General features: G+C 32.2%; 2 protein-coding genes and 1 long non-coding RNA gene across 4 annotated transcripts; 2 read left to right on the top strand and 1 right to left on the bottom strand.

Annotated features, from left to right (window-relative positions):
• The first annotated feature begins 3,304 nt into the window (after positions 1 to 3,304).
• LOC7473232 (phospholipid-transporting ATPase 3) lies at positions 3,305 to 15,748 on the top strand. Of its 2 annotated transcripts, none has more exons than XM_024607705.2 (27): positions 3,305 to 3,702; positions 3,798 to 3,863; positions 4,041 to 4,102; positions 5,045 to 5,126; positions 5,294 to 5,404; positions 6,547 to 6,624; positions 6,787 to 6,883; positions 7,557 to 7,663; positions 7,912 to 7,977; positions 9,002 to 9,123; positions 9,226 to 9,310; positions 9,399 to 9,476; positions 9,579 to 9,695; positions 9,865 to 10,014; positions 10,155 to 10,259; positions 10,776 to 10,918; positions 11,000 to 11,101; positions 11,195 to 11,258; positions 11,352 to 11,564; positions 12,151 to 12,316; positions 12,434 to 12,513; positions 12,608 to 12,847; positions 13,492 to 13,713; positions 13,790 to 13,957; positions 14,500 to 14,844; positions 14,946 to 15,052; positions 15,179 to 15,748. In XM_024607705.2, exons 1-27 carry the CDS (start codon positions 3,526 to 3,528, stop codon positions 15,483 to 15,485), a joined length of 3,660 nt encoding a protein of 1,219 aa, XP_024463473.2. In that variant the 5' UTR covers positions 3,305 to 3,525; the 3' UTR covers positions 15,486 to 15,748. The 2 variants fall into 2 exon arrangements, with proteins under 2 accessions (XP_024463473.2, XP_024463475.2); XM_024607707.2 differs by having other exon boundaries at positions 3,527 to 3,702; positions 4,046 to 4,102.
• Positions 15,749 to 19,617: 3,869 nt separating this feature from the next.
• LOC127905620 (uncharacterized) lies at positions 19,618 to 20,795 on the bottom strand. Its single transcript, XR_008059809.1, has 2 exons — positions 20,657 to 20,795; positions 19,618 to 20,501 (listed from the first exon to the last, which is right to left on the bottom strand). It is a non-coding gene; the product is annotated as an uncharacterized LOC127905620 (long non-coding RNA).
• Positions 20,794 to 22,848, top strand: LOC7473233 (CLAVATA3/ESR (CLE)-related protein 25). The gene is made up of 2 exons (XM_002311747.4): positions 20,794 to 21,368; positions 22,330 to 22,848. The coding sequence occupies exons 1-2, from the start codon at positions 21,085 to 21,087 to the stop codon at positions 22,367 to 22,369; spliced, it is 324 nt and encodes a 107-aa protein (XP_002311783.1). The 5' UTR covers positions 20,794 to 21,084; the 3' UTR covers positions 22,370 to 22,848.
• The last annotated feature ends 1,374 nt before the right edge of the window (positions 22,849 to 24,222 follow it).

The following is a 24,222-nucleotide window of genomic DNA, read 5'->3' on the forward strand; positions in this document are numbered from 1 at the left end:
TGAATTTTTTTTTTACTAAAATTGAGTGCGGTTTGTACCTTTTGGATCGTTTTGATGTGCTTAAAAATAATTTTTAAAAAATAAAAAAAATATCATTGGCATGTATTTCAGCACGAAAAGCTATTTGAAAAGCAACCGCTACCACACTGTCAAACACACTCTAAATATGTTGGTTTAGCTTGTTAAGGTACGAATATATCTATCAAGGAAGATTTGGCACTTATGTAGATATATTTAGAGTATATTGAAAGTCGAAATACCGTTCATGTATTTATAAAGAAAAGTTAGTTTTTTAAAAAAGAAAAATATTAGGTAAGTAATGGGAATTTCGATATTTTTGGCTAGGGACTTATCATTCAGAAAAGCAATTGATTGAAATAAACAAATTTAAGCTATATATGACAAGGTAATTATCATTTTGTTGACAAATTTTAGGATACAACCACCACGTTGGCTCCATGCAACAACAATCTCTGCATGAATTGATTTGAAAAAAGCGAAACATACATACAAAATAATTGAATAAAATAATTAACTTATAATTTATTTTCGTTTTTTCTTGTTCATGAGAGAACTATAAGCTCCTGCGGTTACTTTTTGCAATACTAGGGGTACTGACCCTAATAATTTATTTTCCTTTTGTTTTCCTTTCTCAGCACTGTTGATTTCTCTATATATAGTTAAGACATTTAATTGAGAGACAATGAGAGAATCAAGCAGTATTGTTATCAGCATGGCAACAAATTCTATGGAGTAAAATTAAAAAAGGAAATTTTAAGAGCACATTGTATTGTTTAATATCTTTCAAGATCTTGGTATATTTAGAAATTCAAAAAATATTGGGGGGGAAATACAGGTTTATAGACAAAGTTGATAATGTTATTTTTGTGTGTAGAAAAATATAATTATGTAACAAAGCTAAATTCATATCAATTAAAAAGTATACTGATGGCCTAAATTTAATTTATTTAAGACCATACTAAAATATTATATTTTAAAAAAAAACCCTATACCTTCTATTTTCCGTACAAATTTTCTTAGTAAAAAATAAAAAATTATCAAATATAATCATTAATTTATCGTATCTTTAAATTAACAGTTCGTTAATCTTAAAAGTCTGGAGTCGTCGAATGAACTCATTATTATATATATCTTATTATTACTCTATCTTTAGATTATCAGTAAGTTCGTTAATCTTAAAAGTTCAGAGTGATCGATTGAACTCATTATTATATATATCTTACTATTCTATCAATTTATACCGTGTGTTATCATGAAAATAAATCATTTGTTTTAGTAAGTCCGTTAATGCTGAAAGTTTGGAGTGATCAATCGATTAAGCTCCTTATTATACATATTTTATTATCCTATCAATTTATATCATGTGTTGTCATGATAGTAAATCATTTGTTTTAGTAAGTTCATTAATTTTAAAAGTTTGGAGTGATCGATTCAACTCGTTATTATATATATCTTATTATTTTATCGATTTATATAGTGTGTTGTCATGAAAATAAATTATTTGTTTTGGTATTATATCAAGAGAAATAATTATTTTCTTAAATGATAATTTTTTGATGATATGGATGTTGTAATGGTTGATAACTCATGAGTTACCGGGTAAAGATATTTTTTAGGTCGTAAAGTAAAATATTTTTTTTTATTAATGTGGGCGTCTGGGTCAACGTATCTCAACTAAACTTCAATTGTTTATTTACAAGAAAGATTCGATGTACTTGATACTCTATTATATACAAGATTTGTTTTTTTTTTTAAATAGTAGTGAATGTATTGCTAAAAATGAATTACATAAAATTAATATTTGTTAATTTCTATTATTTTCTCAAGAATTAATTATCAAAACACAAAAATCGGATTTTCTTACGTATTGAGAATAAAAAAATATGGCAATTAAAGGTATGAGATGCAGCAATTACTCACTCGTGGACCCAGTAGATACTGCATTGAATGGAAATGAAAATCATGATTAAAATTAATTAAATATAAGAACATAAGTTGTGAGCAGACGAGCAACAAACTATGAATTTGTTTGCTTAGTTTTTATTATACAAATATTTTTTTTTTGTTTTCTTTTTAATTTAGTCTTGATCGACTGTAAGGAACCCTATTTGATCAACGATACAATTAAAACTTGTCTACTGACGGTAAACAAATGATAATATTTTTTTATAGCACTCAAAAAATATTTAATACAATATTATTAGTTATTTTATAACCACTGTAAAATTTCTTGATGAACGAAGGAAGGATAATTTTATCAATGGAGGATTTATTAGAAAAAAAGGAAATAAAAAGACAAAATTAATTAAATGTAATATATCTGCACATATATACATGCATATATTAAATGTCAAATTATGATTATAAAACTTGATTTGATGGTCACATTGATTAAAGGTTCGGTCCGTGGGTCAATGATTTAATCAAAGTTTCCAGTTTTTTTTTTAAAACTCTTAAATATGCTAATATTAAAAAAAAAATATTTAATATATTTTTAAATAAAAATTTATTTTGAAAAACACATTCCGAACACATACTTTATAACACAGGCAAACGCATCCTTAACAATATAAACGTGGGCCACCTGTTCAAAAGCTCTGATATAAGTAAAACTAGCTCAACCAACCCCTATCTCTTCACAACTGATTACAGGGACATGTCTCACGGTCAGCAGACTCATCACACAACTGACAAACTGAAATTCAACGAGATGTCATAAAACGGCGCCGTCCAACACAAGTCCTCTTCCTCCGGGCTTCTTGGAAACTTCCTATCCTAATTTTTTTGAAGAAAAAGGTGGCAAAGCGATCCAACATGCGCGTGTCTTTATCCGGAAACCATCACTTCATCCAATGCCGATCGAGAAAATGATATATTCAGTATCTATACTTATTAAACTTTTCTAATCAAGTCCCTCTACTTTATTGTTTCAATTTAAGTGTCTTAACTTCTTCTTTTTTCCTAATCAAGTGTCTCCCCTATATTCTGTTAAGGCACTTGGTTAGAAAAAAAGAGTTCAGACATTTAGATAAAAAATAAAAATAGAAACACTTGATTAGAAAATTCCAATAAGTATAAGCACTGAATATATCATTTTCATAATGCCAATCCCACCAATTATGGTTAACTAGAGTGGAGAGACTAGCTTATAGATTTTCAAACACGAAGGACTAAATTATAAATAGTTTCAAATATCAATACTAAATAGTCATTACTAATTACTAATCAATCAATCAATCAATCAATAAATAAAAACCGAGAAAATGCGGTGTTATGTAATAACTGCCAAAATAAATAGGAAAAAGAATCGAAGGAGGAGTAGAGAGAGGGGAAGGGATTTTCTTTTCATTTCCCTCTCTGTTTCATCGACCGTACGTACAATAGAGAGAGAGGGGGAGGGGGAGGGAAAGGGAAGCTTCTCTATGAACCGAACGGAACCTCTGGATTCCACATTTTCTTGTTGAGAAAAAAATTGAAGAAAAAAATTTGGACCGGTGAAAGAAGATGAGCGGTGGATGGGAAAGGGTTAGGGGTTCCAGATCGAGACCGACTCGCGATTCCAGCTCTGGTCTAAGGATGCCTTCTCGGAATGTAACACTCGGCCGAGTCCAGCCTCAAGCCCCTGGTCACCGCACTATTTACTGCAATGATCGCGACGCCAATCTCCCTGTCAGATTCAAGGTCTGTTTGGCTTTTTCTTTGTTTATTCATCAAAATATCTATATTATGTCATGTTTAACTTAATTATCATTTTTAATATATGATATAATATCCAGGGAAATTCAATATCAACCACCAAGTACAACTTCTTTACTTTTTTCCCCAAAGGATTGTTTGAACAGGTAATAATAATTTCCATGGCTTAATGCATTTCTCAGTTTCAAGTTTAATAATTGTAGGGTTTAGAATATATAATGTAATTTTGTTAGTCTCAAGTGTAAGAGTCATTAGGTTGATTCGTTTGATCCTTTTGGTTATCTTGATTCTTGAAAATTCTGTGTTTTTTTTAACACTGGCAGTTCAGGCGGGTGGCGAATTGTTATTTTCTCATGATCTCGATCTTATCAACGACACCAATCAGGTATGTATCATAATTCAAACTTGTTCTAGATAGACCTGCATTGCTAGTAGCTTGCGCAAAGTCTTTCCTGAAAATGCCCTAGGCGAATATCTTTAACCAAATTTTAACTTGTAGTTCGTTCAGGATTACGCACATAAATGCATGTCTATAGAGATACAAAGAAAGGATTTTCTCTTAGCGTTTTCTGAATTGTTTCTTACTCCTTGTTGTTGTATGACTTGGCAGATTTTTACTTTTAAACTTGTAGTGTGTTATTACTTCATGGGAGTTGTAAATTTATGGCTTTTGCTTGATATGCTCCAAGTGGCATAGTTTAGGGAGAAAAAGAGCAATAGATCAGCAGAATTAGGGCTAGAAACAAGTAGGAAAGAAGCTGGAACTGCAAATTCAATTCAGGGTTTAATAAAACCCCTAGTTTCTCAAGTTTATTGATGAATAATAGCTTTAAATATGATTTACAGATTGTTTATACTAGGTTCGCTATTAAATTTTTTAATTCTATCCCTAGATTAAACTCCTAAAAAAAACTTTATAATCCTAGCCATCCAATATTTTAAAGTCACGTGCTAGATGCACGGTTACAAACAATTAAAATAAAAAAAAATCACGAAAATTATAAATAACTATAAAAGCTCCTGCATAACCAAGCTTCTGAAGCAGTTAGCTTACTTCAATTCAGATGTGGGACTTTTTTCATTTTTCTTTGCACAAGTTTTGATCCTCTGTCCTTAGTTATCATTTCAGCTTTTTTTGAGTGTTGTTTTTAATGTCATTGAAAGCTGTTTGTTCTTTGTTAAGATTCTGCGTGTGCTATTGTATACTGCTGAGGTTGTAGCGCTTTTTGATAACTATCCTCAAGATTTTTCTTAATCCTTGCTTTTACATTTTCTAGTATCTAATATGCATACACATTGTACTTAAGTAGTTTTTTTGATGGTTCAGTCCTGTTAATCCAGTGACAAATGTTGTCCCTCTGACCCTGGTGCTGCTTGTCTCCCTCATTAAGGAGGCATTTGAGGACTGGGTGAGTGTTATTCATGGTTCTTGTGGTTTTCATGCTTTGTCTTTCGATTCCTCTTTCAGAATGATGTGTTAAAGAGTGAATTACATTAGTGTCTTCTTCACTGTTAACGTCAGTGTTGGGAGAAATGCTCACTTCCTATTCTTTTGTTTCTTAATTATGTTCAACAGAAGCGTTTTCAGAATGATATGGTAATTAACAATACCCTTATAGACGTGTTGCAAGATGAGAAGTGGGTGGCTGTTCCCTGGAAGAAGTTGCAGGTTGGAGACATTATCCGGGTGAGTGTGCTTACTTTTGTTGTTATTTCACTGTAAAGATGAATTCTTTGTATTTAATGCCATTATCCCTTCAAATGGGTGCAGTTTGGTCCTTGAGCCCATAACAACCCCTCTGTGTAAGGGTACAGGTCCCTGGAGCTTAAAGGCTTCTGTGTGCTGCAATTTTATATTTTCCATTGGATGTTGATGTGCTTTAGGACTAGATTAAGTTTTGAAGAACATTCTGGTAGTTGATGTCATTCTCTTTATGGTATTTTCAGAGTTTCTTTAGGGATGCTTGTCATAACCTCCTTATTATTGGCCCTGCCTTGACTTCTGTAACTTATTTTGTAATGTTGCTATGTCGCCTTATAACATCAGCTTTCATCATTTTCATTTTACCTGCTATTCGTTATTGTAACTATTAGAGGAGTGTATTTAAAACGAAACTTTCCTTGTGCTTTTGCTTAGCACATCTTGTTAAATTATTTGTTAGCTTCTGCTTGGTAGGCTTATCATGTTTTGGGATTTAAGTTTTATTGGAAGGTGGAATTTGGGAACCTAATGAAAAGTACTGCTGTTTGAGCATTAAGAAGTTGCTACTTTTGTGGGAAATAAATATGCTAAATGGGACCATCTTAGGCAAAACCCATACTGCTGGAGAGTGTTTTATGGATACGTTATTATTGCTGGCTTTTTCCCCCCTTAAATTCTCTTTGTTTATTTGCTGCTGCTATTGTTCTTTTGGTGGTAGTGGTTGGTTTAAGTGACGTAATGCAGCTACAGGTCAAAGGTGACTAGATAAGGCTATACAGATTTTGGATCCTTAACCATTTTGTTCCCTGACAATAGTGAAATTATTGGCTAGTTCTGACTGTTATAAATATTGTCTGTCACCATGTTGCTGTTGTGCTGATTGTGCGAACTGTAAGAGACGTGTGGAAATGCATTTTATGGAAGCACAATTCTCTTCTATTTTTAAAGATGACTTGATTTATGTTGAATATTTATTAGGATTTGGTATTCAAGATTGACTCAACTACCTTATACATATTATATGGAAAATAACTGTCGTCATTATAATCACTATCCATAAAAATTTCTCTGAAAGCTTCTCCTCTCATTATCTGTTCTTTTATAGCTTTATTTTGCATTGATTACAGGTTAAGCAGGATGGATTCTTTCCTGCGGATCTGCTTTTCCTAGCAAGTACAAATGCAGACGGTGTCTGCTACGTTGAGGTTTTCTTTTACCATACTCTGTATAGTTACTATAATAATTGTTGTTGTTTCTGCTGGTCTCCTTATTTCATCGATATTGCCTTGAAACTTGAAAGTGTGAACTGATCAGCTGGTAATATTTATATTTTCATTTATTTTCTTTAATTTGCCTTATGTTTTCAGACTGCAAATTTGGACGGGGAAACAAATTTGAAGATCAGAAAGGCACTAGAAAGGACATGGGATTACTTGACTCCTGAGAAAGCTGCTGAATTTAAAGGTTATTTTGGGTTTGCAGGCCACAAATATATGCATCTGGGTGTTTTTACATGCTTAAGGTTTAGAATTATGTGCTTAGGAAACTTTCGTTAATAATGTCAAGAAGTCATTGCACAGACCATATAACTCACAATTAGCTAATATGTGATGGAAGGAACATGTCGATTTCTGATTCCCTCTTCTGTTTTTCAAGGCAGTGATTGTCTTCTGGAGAGAATGAAAGTTAGTGACTAGATAGGGTGTCCTTCAATGTCCATGGACTGTCAGTTTAAGCTCCTCAATTATCATATTTTTGGTAGATTTTTTTTTTCAAACTTAGTTTTCTCCTTGTCCTCCTTATTGTCACATTCTAGTGCTCTATGCACAATATTCATATGTGCTGTGTCTGAAATTGCTAGCCCAATATCTCACACATTGCCTTTGGCTGTACATCAATCTTGACTTAATGAGAAGTGGTTGGTTTTCAGTATCTTGTCTTTATTTTGATTACTTATAGTGATTGGTGTTGCATAATTTTACTTGTTTCCATATACTAATTTATATCGCAAATACATATTATGTATTGTTCTCATTTAAGCAATATTCCTTGTCTTTTCTTTCCCGTGTGGTTTAAATTCCACCTTTTGAGCATGATTGCGTGAATGACCTTACAAGTCTTCCTTTTGTTGCTGCAGGTGAGGTGCAGTGTGAGCAACCAAACAACTCACTATACACTTTCACGGGAAATCTCATGTTCCAAAAGCAAACATTGCCTCTCTCACCAAACCAAATTCTTTTAAGAGTATGTTCGAATCCTTCTTCCTTAAACATTATCCTAATATTTATGTTCCTCTTCTTTTTCTATCACAAAATTAGACAGATTATAATTATTGTACGCTTCTCTTAACTGCTGCATGATTCTCAATTTAAAAGAAAACAAATGGAAAATATCCATTTTCTTAAATCTCTTTGATCAGTGACTTCCTGTAACTCTTTGGTGAAGTAACTAATCTAGGATTTGCTTGTTAACCATGTATTTTTTGTTTCCAGGGATGTAGTCTTAGGAACACAGAGTACATTGTTGGTGCTGTTGTTTTTACAGGTCATGAAACAAAGGTCTGTATTACAAATTGCTGTGCAGTTCTTGTTAATCCTTGCTTACCCACATTGCATCTCAACTTCTTTAACAAATGCATGACGGATTCCCTTGTTTTTGGTAATTGAGATAGCCCCAGTAGGTTTCAGAAAAGTAATTCTATGTTGACTGTAGGTCCTGACTTAATTTGTTATTTTTCTTCTACAAATGTGGAGTGCAGCAGATTCATTTGATAAAGTAAATTCTATTAATGACCAGACAACTCGAAGGGAAAGGGAAAATATCCTACAAAAGAAAAGCTACAGATATTAAACCAGAACAGTACCTTTCCTGTTGAATGCTAAGAAAACATATATAAAATAAAGCTTACATTTGAATAGAGAATTATACTTGAGAATTCTCAATAAGAGACTGTACACTGACACATTGAATATTGTAAAAGTGGCGTATATAACGCTTTGCTGTTTATTCCCTCTCCCAAAACCTCTTGGTTGGAGTAATAACTCTTTATCAATGCTTACCACCAACCACAAGAAGGCAATGCAATGAAAAATGAAGGTGGATATGCGAGTCCCTGCTAATTTTAAACATGATGCTAATGTTTGGCAACAACGCCTTACAGCCTACAGGGTCTTTTATTTGTAACTTGTCAGTATTGACATTTTTGAAGAACCACCTTCTAGATGAATGCTTTATTCTTGGATGGAACCTAGGGTTTCAGACAACGTTGACCAAAGGGAAATGAAGAAAACCGGAGGCTGAAGATGGGTAAAAGGCTTTACAACAAAGATAGACCTGTCCAAGATTTAAGGATTGGAAGTCTGGAAAGGCCCTATTTTGCCTCTGGATGAGTTACTCTTTTCTTTTAGGAATAGTTTTTCTTTAGAAGAATAGAAACAACTTTTGTTATCAAAGTATGCGAATGCTTTATGTTATAATGCTACAAAATCTTGTCATATAAACTCACTTGTTGGTATCTTCCATTTTGTGTCCTTTACTCACACTTTACTCATAATGCTTTATGATGACTTGATTCAATAACAGGTCATGATGAATTCCATGAATGTTCCTTCCAAGAGGAGTACATTGGAGAGGAAACTTGATAAACTTATACTCGCTCTTTTTGGTACTCTGTTCATGATGTGCCTCATCGGAGCCATTGGGAGGTATGGTATTTACTAGCCTTTAAGATTTTTTCTTAAATTGCTATTTCTCTCCCTTTTAAATTGGGCAATAGGTAATGTTTTCTGCTTCATGAAAATCTGCAGTGGCATTTTCATAAACCGGAAGTATTACTATCTAGGTCTTGATAAAGGCGTGGCTGCAGAGTTTAACCCTAGCAACCGATTTGTGGTATTATATGCTTGCTTCAGTTATGTTTTTGTTTTGGCTTTTTCTTCACACTTTTCTCATGGTTTTACTCTCTTTGTTGGATCACTAGGTTGCAGCTCTAACTTTCTTTACCCTAATCACTCTATACTCGACAATAATTCCCATATCTTTATATGTTTCTATTGAGGTAGGTATCTTGGATATAATCATTTTCATCTGCTATAGTATAATGGACATACATTCTTGCTGAATGTGCCATTTTTTATAATGATTTTAAATTCATTTTCAGATGATTAAATTTATTCAGTCCACTCAATTTATCAATAAGGACCTACATATGTACCATGCTGAAACTAACACCCCTGCATTGGCCAGGACTTCCAATTTAAATGAGGAACTTGGACAGGTAAACTGATAGTGTATGCGTCCAGCTAGCTTATTTATTGTCAGTATAGTCATCAATATGAAAATTTTGTATGCAAATTGTATTTTGGAGGACTGCCATTGTGAACAATATAATTTGTTATTTTCCACTTCATGCTTTGTGAAGTTTTTTGAATGGATGCTCTTGTCAGGTTGAATATATCTTTTCTGATAAAACCGGCACTTTAACAAGAAATTTGATGGAGTTCTTTAAGTGTTCAATTGGAGGAGAGGTTTATGGATCTGGTGTCACTGAAATAGAGCAGGGAGGAGCTCAGCGGAATGGCATAAAAGTTCAAGAAGTATGTATTGCTTTTTAATTTAAAAAAAAGCCACAATTTGTTATATTTGAGAAAAAAAGATGTTTTTCTTCCTATCAGTCTTTTCTCTATTCTCCATGTGTGGAAATCAGGAAATCTGAATATTTTTGAATTTCTTACAGCTGCGGAAATCTACCCCTGCAATTCAGGAGAAGGGGTTTAATTTTGACGATCACAGGCTTATGCGAGGAGCTTGGAGGAATGAACCCAACTCTGATTCATGCAAGGTAGCTCTTTATTCAGCAGGATTATGATGCAATTTGTTGCTTTATGCGAGCATATTTCTTAGAAACATAGAGCCTTTTTCTGTGTATTTTAGTTGGAATGATTTGTTGAAAAGAGTGATCTTGGTTTAGGTTATTGTCACTTATCAAATTGATCTTTCTCTCTCTCTCTCTTTTTTTTTGTATTTCTGATAAGAGTTTTTGTTTGTTATTGCATGGATATGACAGTACCTTGGATGCTCTCTATATATGATTGTTTACTCTGTATTATATGAAACCATTGTTGATGGTAGTATATGATTGCTAAGACTAGTTTGACATAATTGTACTTCTACTTTTATCCACATATGAATGTGGCCGGGAAATTGTCATGATCTTGAAAAGGAGAGTTACAATTTTTTCCCCTCTTGCTTGGATTGAAGTATGATTCACTGGCTTTTGCTTTCTTTTATTCTACTTTTATGTATGTGATCCATAATTCATGGTGTTTCAAGTCATATATCTTCATTTTTTTTTTAGGAATTTTTCAGATGTCTTGCTATTTGTCACACTGTGCTTCCTGAAGGAGATGAGTCCCCAGAGAAAATTACATATCAGGCTGCATCTCCTGATGAGGCTGCTTTAGTTACTGCTGCAAAGAACTTTGGTTTTTTCTTCTACAGGTTTGTGATTGCTGCACTAGTAGATGCTTGCTTATGAAACCTGTGAATAATTGTTGAGGCTAATAGTTGGTTTTTCCTCAGGCGCACACCTACTATGATATACGTTCGCGAATCTCATGTGGAGAAGATGGGTAAAATTCAAGATGTGGCTTATGAAATTCTGAATGTTCTTGAGTTCAACAGGTAAATGCACATCCTTCCTACCAACCAATATTCCATTTAGGAGCTCGTGTTTGATAACCCTAACATCAATTGTAATAATTGTTGTTAATATAGCACAAGAAAGCGCCAGTCCGTTGTTTGTCGATATCCGAATGGTAGACTTGTATTATATTGCAAGGTAATATTTTCTGAAGATTTGTTATATGAGATGGATATACAATTGGAATTTGAGTTGGAAAATGACACCAGGCCTGAAACCTGCTTTTTACAGGGTGCTGATACTGTAATTTATGAAAGATTGGCTGGTGGAAATGATGATCTAAAGAAAGTAACCAGGGCTCATTTGGAACAGTTTGGGTCTGCTGGGTTGCGTACCCTTTGCCTTGCCTATAGAGACTTGAGTCCTGAAACATATGAAAGCTGGAATGAGAAGTTTATACAAGCTAAATCTTCTCTCAGAGATCGTGAGACGAAGTTAGATGAGGTATATATACCGTCTGGACATTTTTGTTTGGTGTTGATGGGTGGGGTTGTGTTTTATAAATGATGGTGAAAACTGATGAATGATCATTAGTTTTATCATCTTTCACATTATAAGCTATGCATCAAATACTTATTATATAGATTTTGCTTTGAAAGAAGTACCTTCATTGCCATAGCTTTTTTCTGGGGGGCCATCAAAAGCTACATGTCTTATCTTTCATGTGAAAGCCTTTGATGTAGTATATTTAGAAATTTTTACTAATTTTTGTTTTATTATATGTGATTCAGTAAATTACAGGGTATGTTGGGATGCCAGATGCTAGTGCAGTTTGTTATTGTGTGATGAATGTTTGAAAATTGTTATTTGTTAGGTTTCCAACTATTGCAGCATAGAAATGCAATGAGCTTAGATTATGTCATACAAACTCTTGCCAAATACTTTTTAATGGTAGAATCCTGAACAAGTCAATTCTTTTACAGTGAACAAGTCCTTTTTCCCCATAGTCATCAGATGGTTAAACTTGATGTCACATTTTATTTGGATGCATTTTAATTCACCCTCTCATATAGCTTGTAAACTTGCTTAGGTTGCAGAACTTATAGAAAAGGATCTTATTTTGATTGGAAGCACAGCTATAGAAGACAAGCTTCAAGAAGGAGTACCAGCTTGTATTGAGACTCTTTCTAGAGCTGGGATTAAGGTTTGGATGCTGACTGGGGACAAGATGGAAACAGCAATAAATATAGCTTATGGTATGTGATTATTCTGTTGGACCAAATTTTCTCTATTTTTGTCTTTGAGATGTGTGGCTTTTCCTTATTTTCCACCCTCAGTTTTCTGAATTCTCTGTGGCTATATCATTCCTGAAGCGTGCAACTTGATTAACAATGAGATGAAACAGTTCATCATCAGTTCAGAAACTGATGCGATTAGAGAAGTTGAAAACAGGGTAAGTAGCATTTCTTAGCCACCTTGTTGTCAGATGCATACCATATTTCATTGTAAACAACTCATCAATTATGTTAACTGAATTCTTTTTCCAGGGTGACCAAGTGGAAAGTGCACGTTTTATCAAGGAAGAAGTGAAAAAAGAACTGAAGAAGTACCTTGAGGAAGCACAGCACTATTTACACTCTGCACCTGGACCAAAACTAACACTTGTTATAGATGGGAAGTGTTTGATGTATGCATTGGACCCAACTTTACGAGTAATGTTACTGAATTTGAGCTTGAATTGTACTTCAGTTGTTTGCTGTCGGGTTTCTCCTTTACAGAAAGCACAGGTGATTTTTCCCGTGGAAGATTTATCTATTTGACGCTTGTGTTGGGCCCTGTTCTCTTTTTTATTTTGCTGTTCATGCTATGCCTTACACCATAATGAAGTCCTAGAATGTTGTATGAAAAGAAAGTATTATATTATTTTTATCCTCAGGAATAAAGTTGCAAAGCCTATAGTGTCCTTACAAATGCAAAATGGATGTGATTGACTCTTAAAACATTAGAACTATGGTCAACACCTTACTTTTGGCATTCTAACTGGTGGTAAAATGCTGTAAGACACAAGATGATTCAGCTGCGGACTAGATGCTATTCCTGGAACAACTTTTGCTAAGTTTACCAAGAATGTCTGGAAGAGCTCTATCTTGAGTGACAGAAGCTTCTGAAAAGTTGCACTAAAATTGAATTTGCTTTCTCCATAGTAAAAGAGTATTGTGCTAGTGAAAGAGATGGAAAAAGTCCTACCTCAGGCATTATTGCTTGAAGTGGTTGCTTACAAGACTTGAACGTGCAATCTTGAGTTTGTGAAACCAAGCTTTTTAACGCTGCATCTAGTAATTGTTCCTTAATACATGATATGTAATTATGAATATGAAATATGAATCATTTCCTGGCATTTGGTTCCAACAACTTTGAATTTATTTTGCAGGTAACTAGTTTGGTAAAGAAAGGTGCTCGGAAAATAACGCTCAGTATAGGGGATGGAGCCAATGATGTAAGCATGATTCAAGCTGCGCATATTGGTATTGGAATAAGTGGGATGGAAGGGATGCAAGCAGTGATGGCCAGTGATTTTGCAATTGCTCAGTTTCGCTTTCTTACAGATTTACTTCTTGTGCATGGACGATGGTCTTATCTTAGAATATGCAAGGTCTGTGATTCTACCAATTTTTAGATTTTATGAAAACTAACTGGGCGATAACATTCCTGATGTTTCTTTATTGCAGGTCATCACATACTTTTTTTACAAGAACCTTACATTCACTCTGACTCAATTTTGGTTCACCTTTCAAACTGGTTTTTCTGGTCAAAGATTCTACGATGATTGGTTCCAGTCATTATATAATGTCATATTCACAGCCCTGCCGGTGATCATTGTTGGGCTTTTTGATAAGGTGCTTCTTCCTTTCAAAACTCATTCGGCAAGAATTTCTCGCATCAGCCATGCAACTGAATGTGGTTATTTTGGATTAAGTTTGTGAAATCAATCACTTAGTGGCATTCTCAATATTTAGAAACAAAATAAACTGAAGTAAAAATACCTATTCAAATTGAGAATAACTACTGGTTTGTTCAGTTTGTTTGATTTTTTGGCATTCTGGCTTCTGGTTTTAGTGAAGGTTCAAATTAAAAAATCTTATTTTATGTAGGTTAAATATCAGTTGGTTGGTTTATCTCCTTATTTGGTTTTAATTGTCCAAACAGAACCGAAAATGTTTATTTTTTTTAATTGTTTTTAGCTGAATGTTTTTATAATCGAACTTTAGTAACCAAAATACATCATTTTGAAATTCAGTGCTGACTGAATAATGCACGTAGCTAGCTTGGACTTGTGATTTTCCTTAGGTAATTCAAATTTAGGACAGTGTGCGATGCTTAACTTTTTGTTACACGCTTCATTTCTTATTTATATCTGGAACTCGATTTGTTTTGCCAGGATGTCAGTGCATCCCTTTCGAAGAAGTACCCTGAACTGTACAGGGAGGGAATAAGAAATGTCTTTTTCAAGTGGAGAGTTGTGGTCACATGGGCTTGCTTTTCTGTGTATCAGTCGCTTGTCTTTTATCACTTTGTGATCGCCTCCAGTGCCAGTGGTAAAAATTCATCAGGCAGGATGTTGGGACAATGGGATATCAGCACGATGGCCTTCACTTGTGTTGTAATCACTGTCAACCTGCGTATCCTTATGATATGTAATTCAATTACAAGGTGGCATTATATTAGTGTTGGAGGGAGCATTTTGGCATGGTTCATGTTCATTTTTGTATATTCTGTTTTACGGGTTAGTCCTTTTCATTGCTTCTCTTCAATTCTCTTGTCTGTCTCCTCTAGGATAATGGAATTATGTACATGCTAACTTGCTCCTCCTTCCATTCACTGTAGGAGAATGTTTTTTTCGTCATATACGTGTTGATGAGTACATTCTATTTCTACCTCACGGTTTTTCTTGTTCCTATTGTTGCACTCTTTGGCGACTTCATTTATCAAGGGTAAGATTCAGGAGTAGCTCGAAGAGTTTCATGTATTTTTTACGAACCAATTGCATTTTCAGATAGTTCTTCTTTTATGGACATTTTCCTGTTGTTTCAACTGTTTGTTGGTTTGTTTGGACACAGGATTCAAAGATGGTTCTTCCCCTACGATTATCAGATTGTTCAGGAAATTCACAGGCACGAGCTTGAAGACAACACCAGTGCAGGATTACTGGATGTTGGGAGCCAGCTTACACCACAGGAAGAAATGAGCTATGCCATAGCTCAATTACCACGAGAGATATCAAGACACACTGGCTTTGCTTTTGAATCACCTGGGTATGAGTCATTTTTCGCGGCGCAGCAAGGTATACAGGCCCCGCAAAAGCCATGGGATGTTGCTCGGAGAGCCAGCATGAAGTCGAAACGAAAGATGCCCAAAAGGAACTAAACGAACAGATTTTTTTATTATTATTGTACAAATTGTTTTTTTAGGTTCCATTTTAGGGGTCAATCTTAGTAATCTGTAAATTTAGATCTGTCATGTCTGTTTAGAGCCGTGTTATGTTCTCATCATATCATTTTAAAGTTCTACCTTAAAATATGTCTGCTTGAGGAACTTTAGAGGTTTTTCGGGTCGCAACGAGTGTACAGTTAATTGGGATAAATTTAACTAAAATGAGCATTATTTAGGACCATTTTACTTTATTCAAATTATATGAGTTCCCAACTTGTATGGATTTTAACTAAGTTATTTAGTAGTTCTATTTATTTTTTACTAAGTATTTTTTAATAATACTTATTTTTTTTAAAATATCAATTTCAATTATGTCTTCAATGGTAATTATAATTGAAAAAAACATAGCAGTGGATTATCAAATAGGTAAATAATCTCACTCACAGAACAATATAACGGTTACCGTTAAAGCCAAACATGCTCTCATTTTGGTGTTTTGGATGGAAGTATTTAAAGAATAATTCTGTGTAAGTTGGATGAAATCTTTTAACTATGATAGATAGAGGGATGACTACCGGTCTTTGTTTTTTTTAGATAAAGTCTTGTTTGGGTTGAAGTAAATAAAGTATATTATCGCTGAAAGAGCTTTATCTTTTAGTAGATTGATGAACTAGCTCAATTGAATTAGTCGAGGTCTAGTAAATTTTTAAATACCGGAGTTTAGATAAAAAAAATTTAAAATTATATTCAAGATAAAATTGATAAAAAAAAAAGATTTGAGATTTAAATTGATCATGGAGTAATATGTTGCGAGCAAAATGGTTTTCATGTTGCTTTAAGGTTTTTCCCATTGGTATATTATCACTCCAAATTGAGTAATATGGGAATTTTATCCATTAAATAAGTGGATTTCATTAACACATCTCATGGGTCCAATGGTTGATATTTTTGAAAAGTACATTTTGTAAGATTGTTACATAAGACTAGTAGTAATCCTTTTCTTTTGATCGTTTGTTACTAAATGTTTGAAAAAAAACTCTATTTAAAAATGGTATTTTACCTCTCAATATAAACTTATAGACTCCTTGAAAGCAACACCACGAACAAGCTAAAGGAGGTCGAAATAGCAACATCTATCAGGGAACACCGATTGCTCTTTAGAAGATAATAGATCCTTGACATGCGTGGGATTGACATCTTGTAAATAAATACACAAGTCTTGCTAATAATTTTTCTAGTAAAAAAAACCTTAAATCATATAGAAATTGATTACTTGTGACTTGTTAATTTAACAGATTTAAAAGCAATTTGAATAACCTATAAAAATAAAATTTGATTAAAAAAATTCAAGATAATATATATTTTTAAATATATTAAAATGACAACATATTAAATCAGATAACCCAATATAAAACAAATTAAAATAAATTTTAAAGCTCAATTCCTAATCAATCTAATGTTGAAAGATGAAATTAAAAAAAAATAACAAAAACATAACCTGAGTCAACCCAGATTAGCATGTCAAACCTGTAACCCAGGTTATGAGACCAAGATAATCCTACAAAAAAAAAATCAAAATAAATTATGAAGCTCAATTCTCAATACACTCATTGTTGAATGATGAAATTGAAAAAAAAAATCAATCTAAAAAAAAAGACAATAAAACAAACCAAGCCTACCTTGGTTAATCCGTAAAAACTATATATATTAATCCATGTCATGAAATTGAAATAACTACTTAAAAAGCAAAAGCAAAGTGAAACAAACCATATAAAAGTATATAATTTTTAATCAATTTAATATTGAAGAATGAAATTGAAAAAAAAATATTAATTAAAAAAATAACAAAAACTCGAGTTAACATGTTAAATTTGCAATACAAGTCATGGGATTAAGATAACCATATAAAAAATAAACATTAATAAATTATAAAGTTTAATATCCGATAAACTAAATATTAAATGATAAAAATATTAGGGGATAAACAAAAATAAAATTACAATGAATAATATCACGTGATGTGAGGTGATGTAAAGTAAAAATACTATTTTTTTTTTTAGCTTTTGTTAATAATTAATTACTAATAACGCATTAAAAAATTAAATGTACCGATACTTCTTCATGTTACATCAATACACGTAAATAAGTGGCCTCTTGTACAAAAACTATTTATAGATTGGATCTTTATATGAGATAGGAAAATACAAACTTTTCAAAATATTGAATAATTTATCGACATGCATGTTGTTTTCGTTGTTGTATGAAGTGTCTGTTTGAGATTGTGGTAATAATAATAGTTCAAAGTATTTTTCGTTTAAAAATGTATAAAAATAATATATATTTTTTATTTTTAAAAAATTATTTTTGATATCAGCACATCAAAACAATCTGAAAACACATAAAAAATTAAAAAAAATTCAAAATTTAAAAAAATATAGTTTACACTGCATTCCCAAATATTGTTAGAAGTAATTAGATTATAGGTTGCATCTATGAATTAATTTTATTTTAACTGATTTTGTTTTGCTAAATTACAAAATTGTAACTTTAACACATATACTAACATTTTCAAAGAACTGGAGAGAACTTCTACACATGGAATCATTAAAAATTAATGCAGCAAACCACTTTAAATTAATTATGCAAAATACTCTCTCAATACGTACAGAACATGTACAACTTAATCTGTACGTATAATGAAAATGGAATGCAAATGTAATTCTCCTTAATTCGAAAGGAAAACGGCGAATTATTAAGCAGATCACAGATCGGTCACCCAATATATATTACCTTGAAGAAGAAGCTGGCCGGCTAGCTATATATATTATGCTTTGATCAGTGAAGCATTGGATTCTTCGAAACACACAACTTTTTTGTTTCTACTGTGAGATTCAAATGGTATGGATAAGACAAAATGTGCTATATGCTTTACCCTTCCCTTATCGACTGAGCTTGCAATATATATATTCCCACACCCTCCCCTCCGCCTATGGCTTCATCCATCTCCCATCGATATTCATATATATAATTACTTTCTTGTTTTGGGTTCAAAAACGAAATATTAATTAATATATGAATTAATCAAGTTAGCAAATTCTTTAAGATGATATATTTTCATAATTCTTCTAAATAAAGGGTTTAAATTTAGCACTTCCAACTAAGAGTGGTTCAAGTGACTAGGGCATATTTACGTGGACCATGCCCGGCTGAGTTGTAAAGTAGATAAAGAGATGTGGTCACTGTAGATATATTATTATTGCATGTATGTCATTTTTTTTAAATATTGTATCCGGACAGTTTATATATATCTCGATTAATTTCTTAAGATTCTAAAATTAATGATTATATAAGTATTCAGTAGCCCTGAAATTTATAATACTCGAACTGATAACTTCTAAAGAGTAAAATCATGATCTAACCAGTTAAGTTACCTCCATCATTAAAATTGCATGTATGTGATTTTTTTTAATAGTGATGTTCTGTCAGCTTTTTATATATATATAATCGTTTATATCTAGACCAACTTATGTATATTTTAATTAATTTTTTAAAATTAATAATTAGATAAATTTTCAATAACATAAAAATTTATTATTTTTAAATTGATAAATTCTAGAAAGCTTATTCCATGTATGTGATTTTCAATTCTACTGGTAAAGCCTCAGTTTCTCTTCTGCGGTCAAATAATTTAATTAATAATTATGTATACTTGCAGAATATGTAATTAGGTGCGGTGCAGAAATTGGTTAATTTTGCCCTCCTTTTAACTACACAACAAAATACACTTGGGAATATAATAAAAAATAATTATCAGATGAACTGCTAGGTTCATCACTTCAAATTAATATAAGAAAGAATGATATATCATTCTATTTAGCCATATTAATTAGAAATTAAGATTATTTTTCTCTTTTCTTAATAAAAAAGTTATTTTGTATTATGTTGAGTATTTTAAATTAATTTCCTTCACACAAACCTCGATATGGGAAAGATTTAGAGAGAGATAGAGATATTCCTATTGATTAATACTTTTGAGATTCATTTGGGAAATATAATTTTTTAATAGTTTTTTAGTTTGTTTGGAAATGCAGTGCAAAATGTATTTTTTTAGATTTTAAATAAAAAGTTGTTAATTTTTTTTTTATGTTTTTAAATCATTTTAATGTGCTGATATAAAAAATTATTTTGATGCATTTTTAAGTAAAAAATACTTTGAACCGCAACCGCTACTACAATCTCAAACACACCCAAATATCTTGTGTAAAATATTTTATAAAAAATATTTTTGAATTTGTTTTATTTATTTTTTCATAAAATAATTTGCATGATAATTAGTCAATATCAATTTTTAACTCAATTGATGTATTGAAAAATTATTTTTAATTCATGAAATTTTATAAAATATTTTATAGATAGTACTTTGAACAGCTATTACAATCCCAAACACACCCTTTATCTTGTGTAAAATATTTTATAAAAAAATATATTTTGAATTTGTTTATTTATTTTTTCATAAAATACTTTGCATGGTAATTAATCAATGTCAATTTTTAAACTCAATTGATTTATTAAAAAAATATTTTTAATTCATGAAATTTTATAAAATATTTATACAATAATTTACACTGTTATTACCCTATAATATTTTATATAATAAGATATTCGAGAATGTGGTAGTAATTGTATTTTAAAGTGTTTTTATTTAAAAATATATTAAAATTATTTTTTTATTTTTAAAAAATTATTTTTAATATCAAAATAATCTTTAAAAAATAAAAAGAAATTTAAATTTTAAAAAAATACTCGCGCTCTCAAACATGATGCTATTACTCGATCCCTTACGTAATGAAGGACGATTTCTGTCACTATGCAGCACATGTCCTTTGTCTAAGACCAATGGCATCTAAATTCGATCTCATGGCACACAGGCTTCGTCCTCATGGTCTCTCCTTTCTCCCGATCGTACGCAAGGGATGGTAGCAAATGAAGGGACCAATTAATTAGCTAGCGCTGCATGAAAATACACGTCAGGGCAAAGCAAGGGACCGAGTAATCGCTCACCCGTAAATCATGTCAAGAAATTTGTATGTATGTATGTAAATAAAAATAAAAATAAAAATAAAAATCAACGCGAAAAGCAAAAGGAAATTAAAGAGTAGTGGTACCTTATCATCAGTATCAGTATAAGCTATAAAGTGAAGGCATACTTTCCCTCCTTGTAATGTTCGAAACCAGCCTAGCTAGCTAGCATCTCTCTCTCTCTCAAGGTTCGAGAAAGGAAGGGCAACAGAATCGCTCAAACCTATAAAGAACACCAAACCCACCCTATTCATCCTCGAAGTGAGTGAAAAATAATAAAATACTAAATAGATAGAAGAATTCCTGCCTTGCCCCACTCTCCTGCTTCTCACGCAGCTCCTCCTTCTCTTCCAGGCCTGGCCATATGAATCAAATTAGCAATCATGCAAGAGTAATCTTCGTGTGATTTGTTCTTCATCTGTACTATATATATAGGCATCTTGAAGAAAGAAAAATATATATATAGGGATAAATTAAGAGAAGATATATATATTATTTACATATATATATATATATGGGTGGTGGTGGTAGCTGCTCTTTGTCTTTCAAGGTGTTGCTGGCGGCAGTGGCAACGGTGATGCTTGTCTTGCTTTTGCTGGTTGGGGCCTTGGAAAGTGGAGCGACCAAGATGACAGAAAGGACGCAAACCGTTCTGGATAGTATTGCTCAAGATGATCTCAGACGTCGTCATGAGGAGCTGATAGGAAGAGAGAAGCTCGTTTACAATCCGGAGTTGGATCTCAACTTCGTGATGAACAAGAGAAAGGTTCCTAACGGGCCAGATCCCATTCATAACAGGTGCACCATAATATATAGCAGCTGTTTTGCTGAAATTACGTTTTTAATTAATTAATTATATATAGCCCTTTTGTGTGTGCATGGATACTCTCTGTTTTACTTAATTTCCTGTGTTTATTCATTTATTTTTCAACTTTCAAATCTAGCTAGCTAGCTAGCTAGCAAGTACTATATATGTTTTGGTATATATTAGTAAATCATAACTTATTAATTATTTCTGAAAAATCATTTGGTTAATTAATCGAGATATTATTTAAATTTTATATTTAATTGGGTCCAAACAAAGGTATTATTTAACAAAAAGATTGTTAATTATTTATCGAGGCTATATATATATTTTCTAAAATAGGAGAGAATTAAGTTAGGTTTGTAAAGATAGAGTACAAATCATTTATTTATTTATACTTTTATTAGTATTGATAAGATATATATATATATCCATAGATATGCTCACTAAAAAAAAAAACTGTTACATTCATCTCTAGTCATTAGCAAGGATTACAAATTAAAAGCAAATGGAGTTTGTCTCTTCACTTTATTCCATTCGTCACCCAGAAACTTGTTTATTCAAAGCTAAGTGATGTTTTATTTTGTTCTCCACATCGACGAGGCCTTTAAACCTTTTCATGGTATCTTTTGTTTACTCTTTTTATGCTTCCTCTTTCACTAAACGTAGTCCAATTACATGCACCAACGGATTGGAATCGCAGCCAATTAATGGCTACCAGCTGAAAAGCATCCATGGGAAGTACTTCAGATATGCTAGCCAATTAATCTAATCTACTCAGGCATCGTTTTATAACATTAAATATTTATTACAGAGTTAGAAATTCTTCTGATATTGTCTTCAAAGTAAGCAATATTGCTTCGGAAATTCTTGATGTAATCAGCCATGCATGTCGATCCTGACCATGCACTATTAGTAACTTCAGCTTTGCCTTTTGTAACTTTTTTTTTCCAGGAGAGCTGGGAACTCCAGACGACCACCCGGACGAGCTTAGGTACTATCGTAGATTGAGAAGCTTCTGCATGCAAAACGATGAGACAAGATGTCTGCTGTCTTGTATGTATTCTTTATAAATGGGACTACAAAATGCTCCTCGTCGTGAAGAATTTACTTGAGAATCCCAGCTTGAAGTCTTTTTTTTTTTTTTAACTTGTTCATGGGAAGTAAGCAAAGGAAGCTTGTCGCACAAACTATGCTCGAAAGAATCCAGCTGGGGAAAAGATAGGTTAGGCAGCCTTTACAAAAACTATGATTTAGTGTTTTACAGTTTTTTTAGTTTTTTTTTGTAATTAAAGTGTGAGAAAGAAGACAGGGATATAATTAATCAAGATTTGCTAGCTAGTGAAGAAGAAATTAAGCATATGGAACATAGAACATAATTCCAAAACCAAGCATATCTGTTCTAGCAGCCATGCATGGAGAGGACATGTACGAATCTCTATCAATCAATCAATCAATCAATATTATTCATCATGGGCTCTTATTTTTTCGAACTTATTTTTGCTAGCCATTCTAATTATGTCATTGGGGCAAAGGCGGCATGAGCTGCCACAACTAAAAAAGTGAATCCACCAATTAAAGGTACGTATTTAGTTGGTGAAAATATATAAATAAATAATTAAATAAAGTGAAAGGCACTGTTCGCATCTTGTGCTAGTCCTTTTCCATGGATTCTTTTGGTGGGGATGATGTACTGTTCTGGTCTTTGGTCTATTCAAACTCGCTAGACTGCACGAGATTCTTCTACTGGTTCGTGGCAATCAAAACACACAAAAGAGCACGCAAGTAAAAGAAGGAACAAAAACATATGGTCTCCATTGTCTAATTCAGAGTAAAGATCAAAAGAGGTTCTCTACTAATTGAGCTTTTTACTCCCTTTATCTTTTCCTCTCTTTCTTGTTCGTTTGATTTGATCGAGGAGCAAGACTGTATATATATATATATATATATATATATATATATATATATATATATATATATATATATATATAGACACTTGCCGATCCAGATTGGGGCAATTATCGAACAAGGCAAAGAAGAAAACGAAGACACAATATGTTCGAAGCCGGTGCTGTTGTTGCATGCTTGCATTTGAGCAGCCTAATTAACAACAATAAAAAGTTTATCTTGGTGATCGATTTACACATCTAATGACGGATCGATCGAGTCGAGTCGAGAGTTTTATCTTGGAGGGGTGAAAGAATGTATACAGATGAGAAAAATGATTCACACACGACAATAAAATTGAAAGTTATAAATTCGAGACTAAAACATAGCTTCTTCGTTCAAAAAAAAAAAGAAAAAAGAGAAAACTATTTAATATATATACAACTAGTAGAATTTAAGAGTTATTTAACTTTGGAGGGTTGGGGCTCTCCCACTTCCTCCCTTTTGTGTATACTAGTTTTTTTTTTAGCATGTGCTTTGCACGTGTATTATTCAACTAATATTTCTTTTTTAATTCTTGATGAGTTTTGATTATATATTAAATAAATATTTTTTATTTCAAAATAATTTTATATGAATTCTTATAAATCTTGATTAAAGCGCAAAACGCCTATCAAGCAATGCACCAAGATCCACCGATTTTTTGAAACCAAGGGCAATATATGGCCTGAAAAGAAGAAGAAAAAAAAAAGGAAAAAAGATTTACTCTTTTAAAAAAAAATTAATTATAGTTCCATCTCGATTTTATTTTATGTTCAGAGGAGTAGATTATTATCGAAATTAAAGATTTTTATAAATTCAACTTAAATATATAAAAAAAATGATAAAATCGTGTATAAATTGAAAATATAACATTAATTTTTTTTTATATACTTGTTTTTTCTTTCGTTTTCGGTGGAT

This window comes from Populus trichocarpa, chromosome 8, assembly GCF_000002775.5.
Source record: "Populus trichocarpa isolate Nisqually-1 chromosome 8, P.trichocarpa_v4.1, whole genome shotgun sequence".
Lineage (NCBI taxonomy): Eukaryota > Viridiplantae > Streptophyta > Magnoliopsida > Malpighiales > Salicaceae > Populus > Populus trichocarpa.

Excerpts from the sequence above, each read along its gene's own strand:
- LOC7473232 (XM_024607705.2), top strand. The coding sequence starts at position 3,526 with ATGAGCGGTGGATGGGAAAGGGTTAGGGGTTCCAGATCGAGACCGACT. Across the intron at positions 5,127-5,293 it reads AGGAGGCATTTGAGGACTGG|AAGCGTTTTCAGAATGATAT; the intron begins GTGAGTGTTATT and ends TATGTTCAACAG. Across the intron at positions 13,714-13,789 it reads CTTATCTTAGAATATGCAAG|GTCATCACATACTTTTTTTA; the intron begins GTCTGTGATTCT and ends TCTTTATTGCAG.
- LOC7473233 (XM_002311747.4), top strand. The coding sequence starts at position 21,085 with ATGGGTGGTGGTGGTAGCTGCTCTTTGTCTTTCAAGGTGTTGCTGGCG. Across the intron at positions 21,369-22,329 it reads CCAGATCCCATTCATAACAG|GAGAGCTGGGAACTCCAGAC; the intron begins GTGCACCATAAT and ends TTTTTTTTCCAG.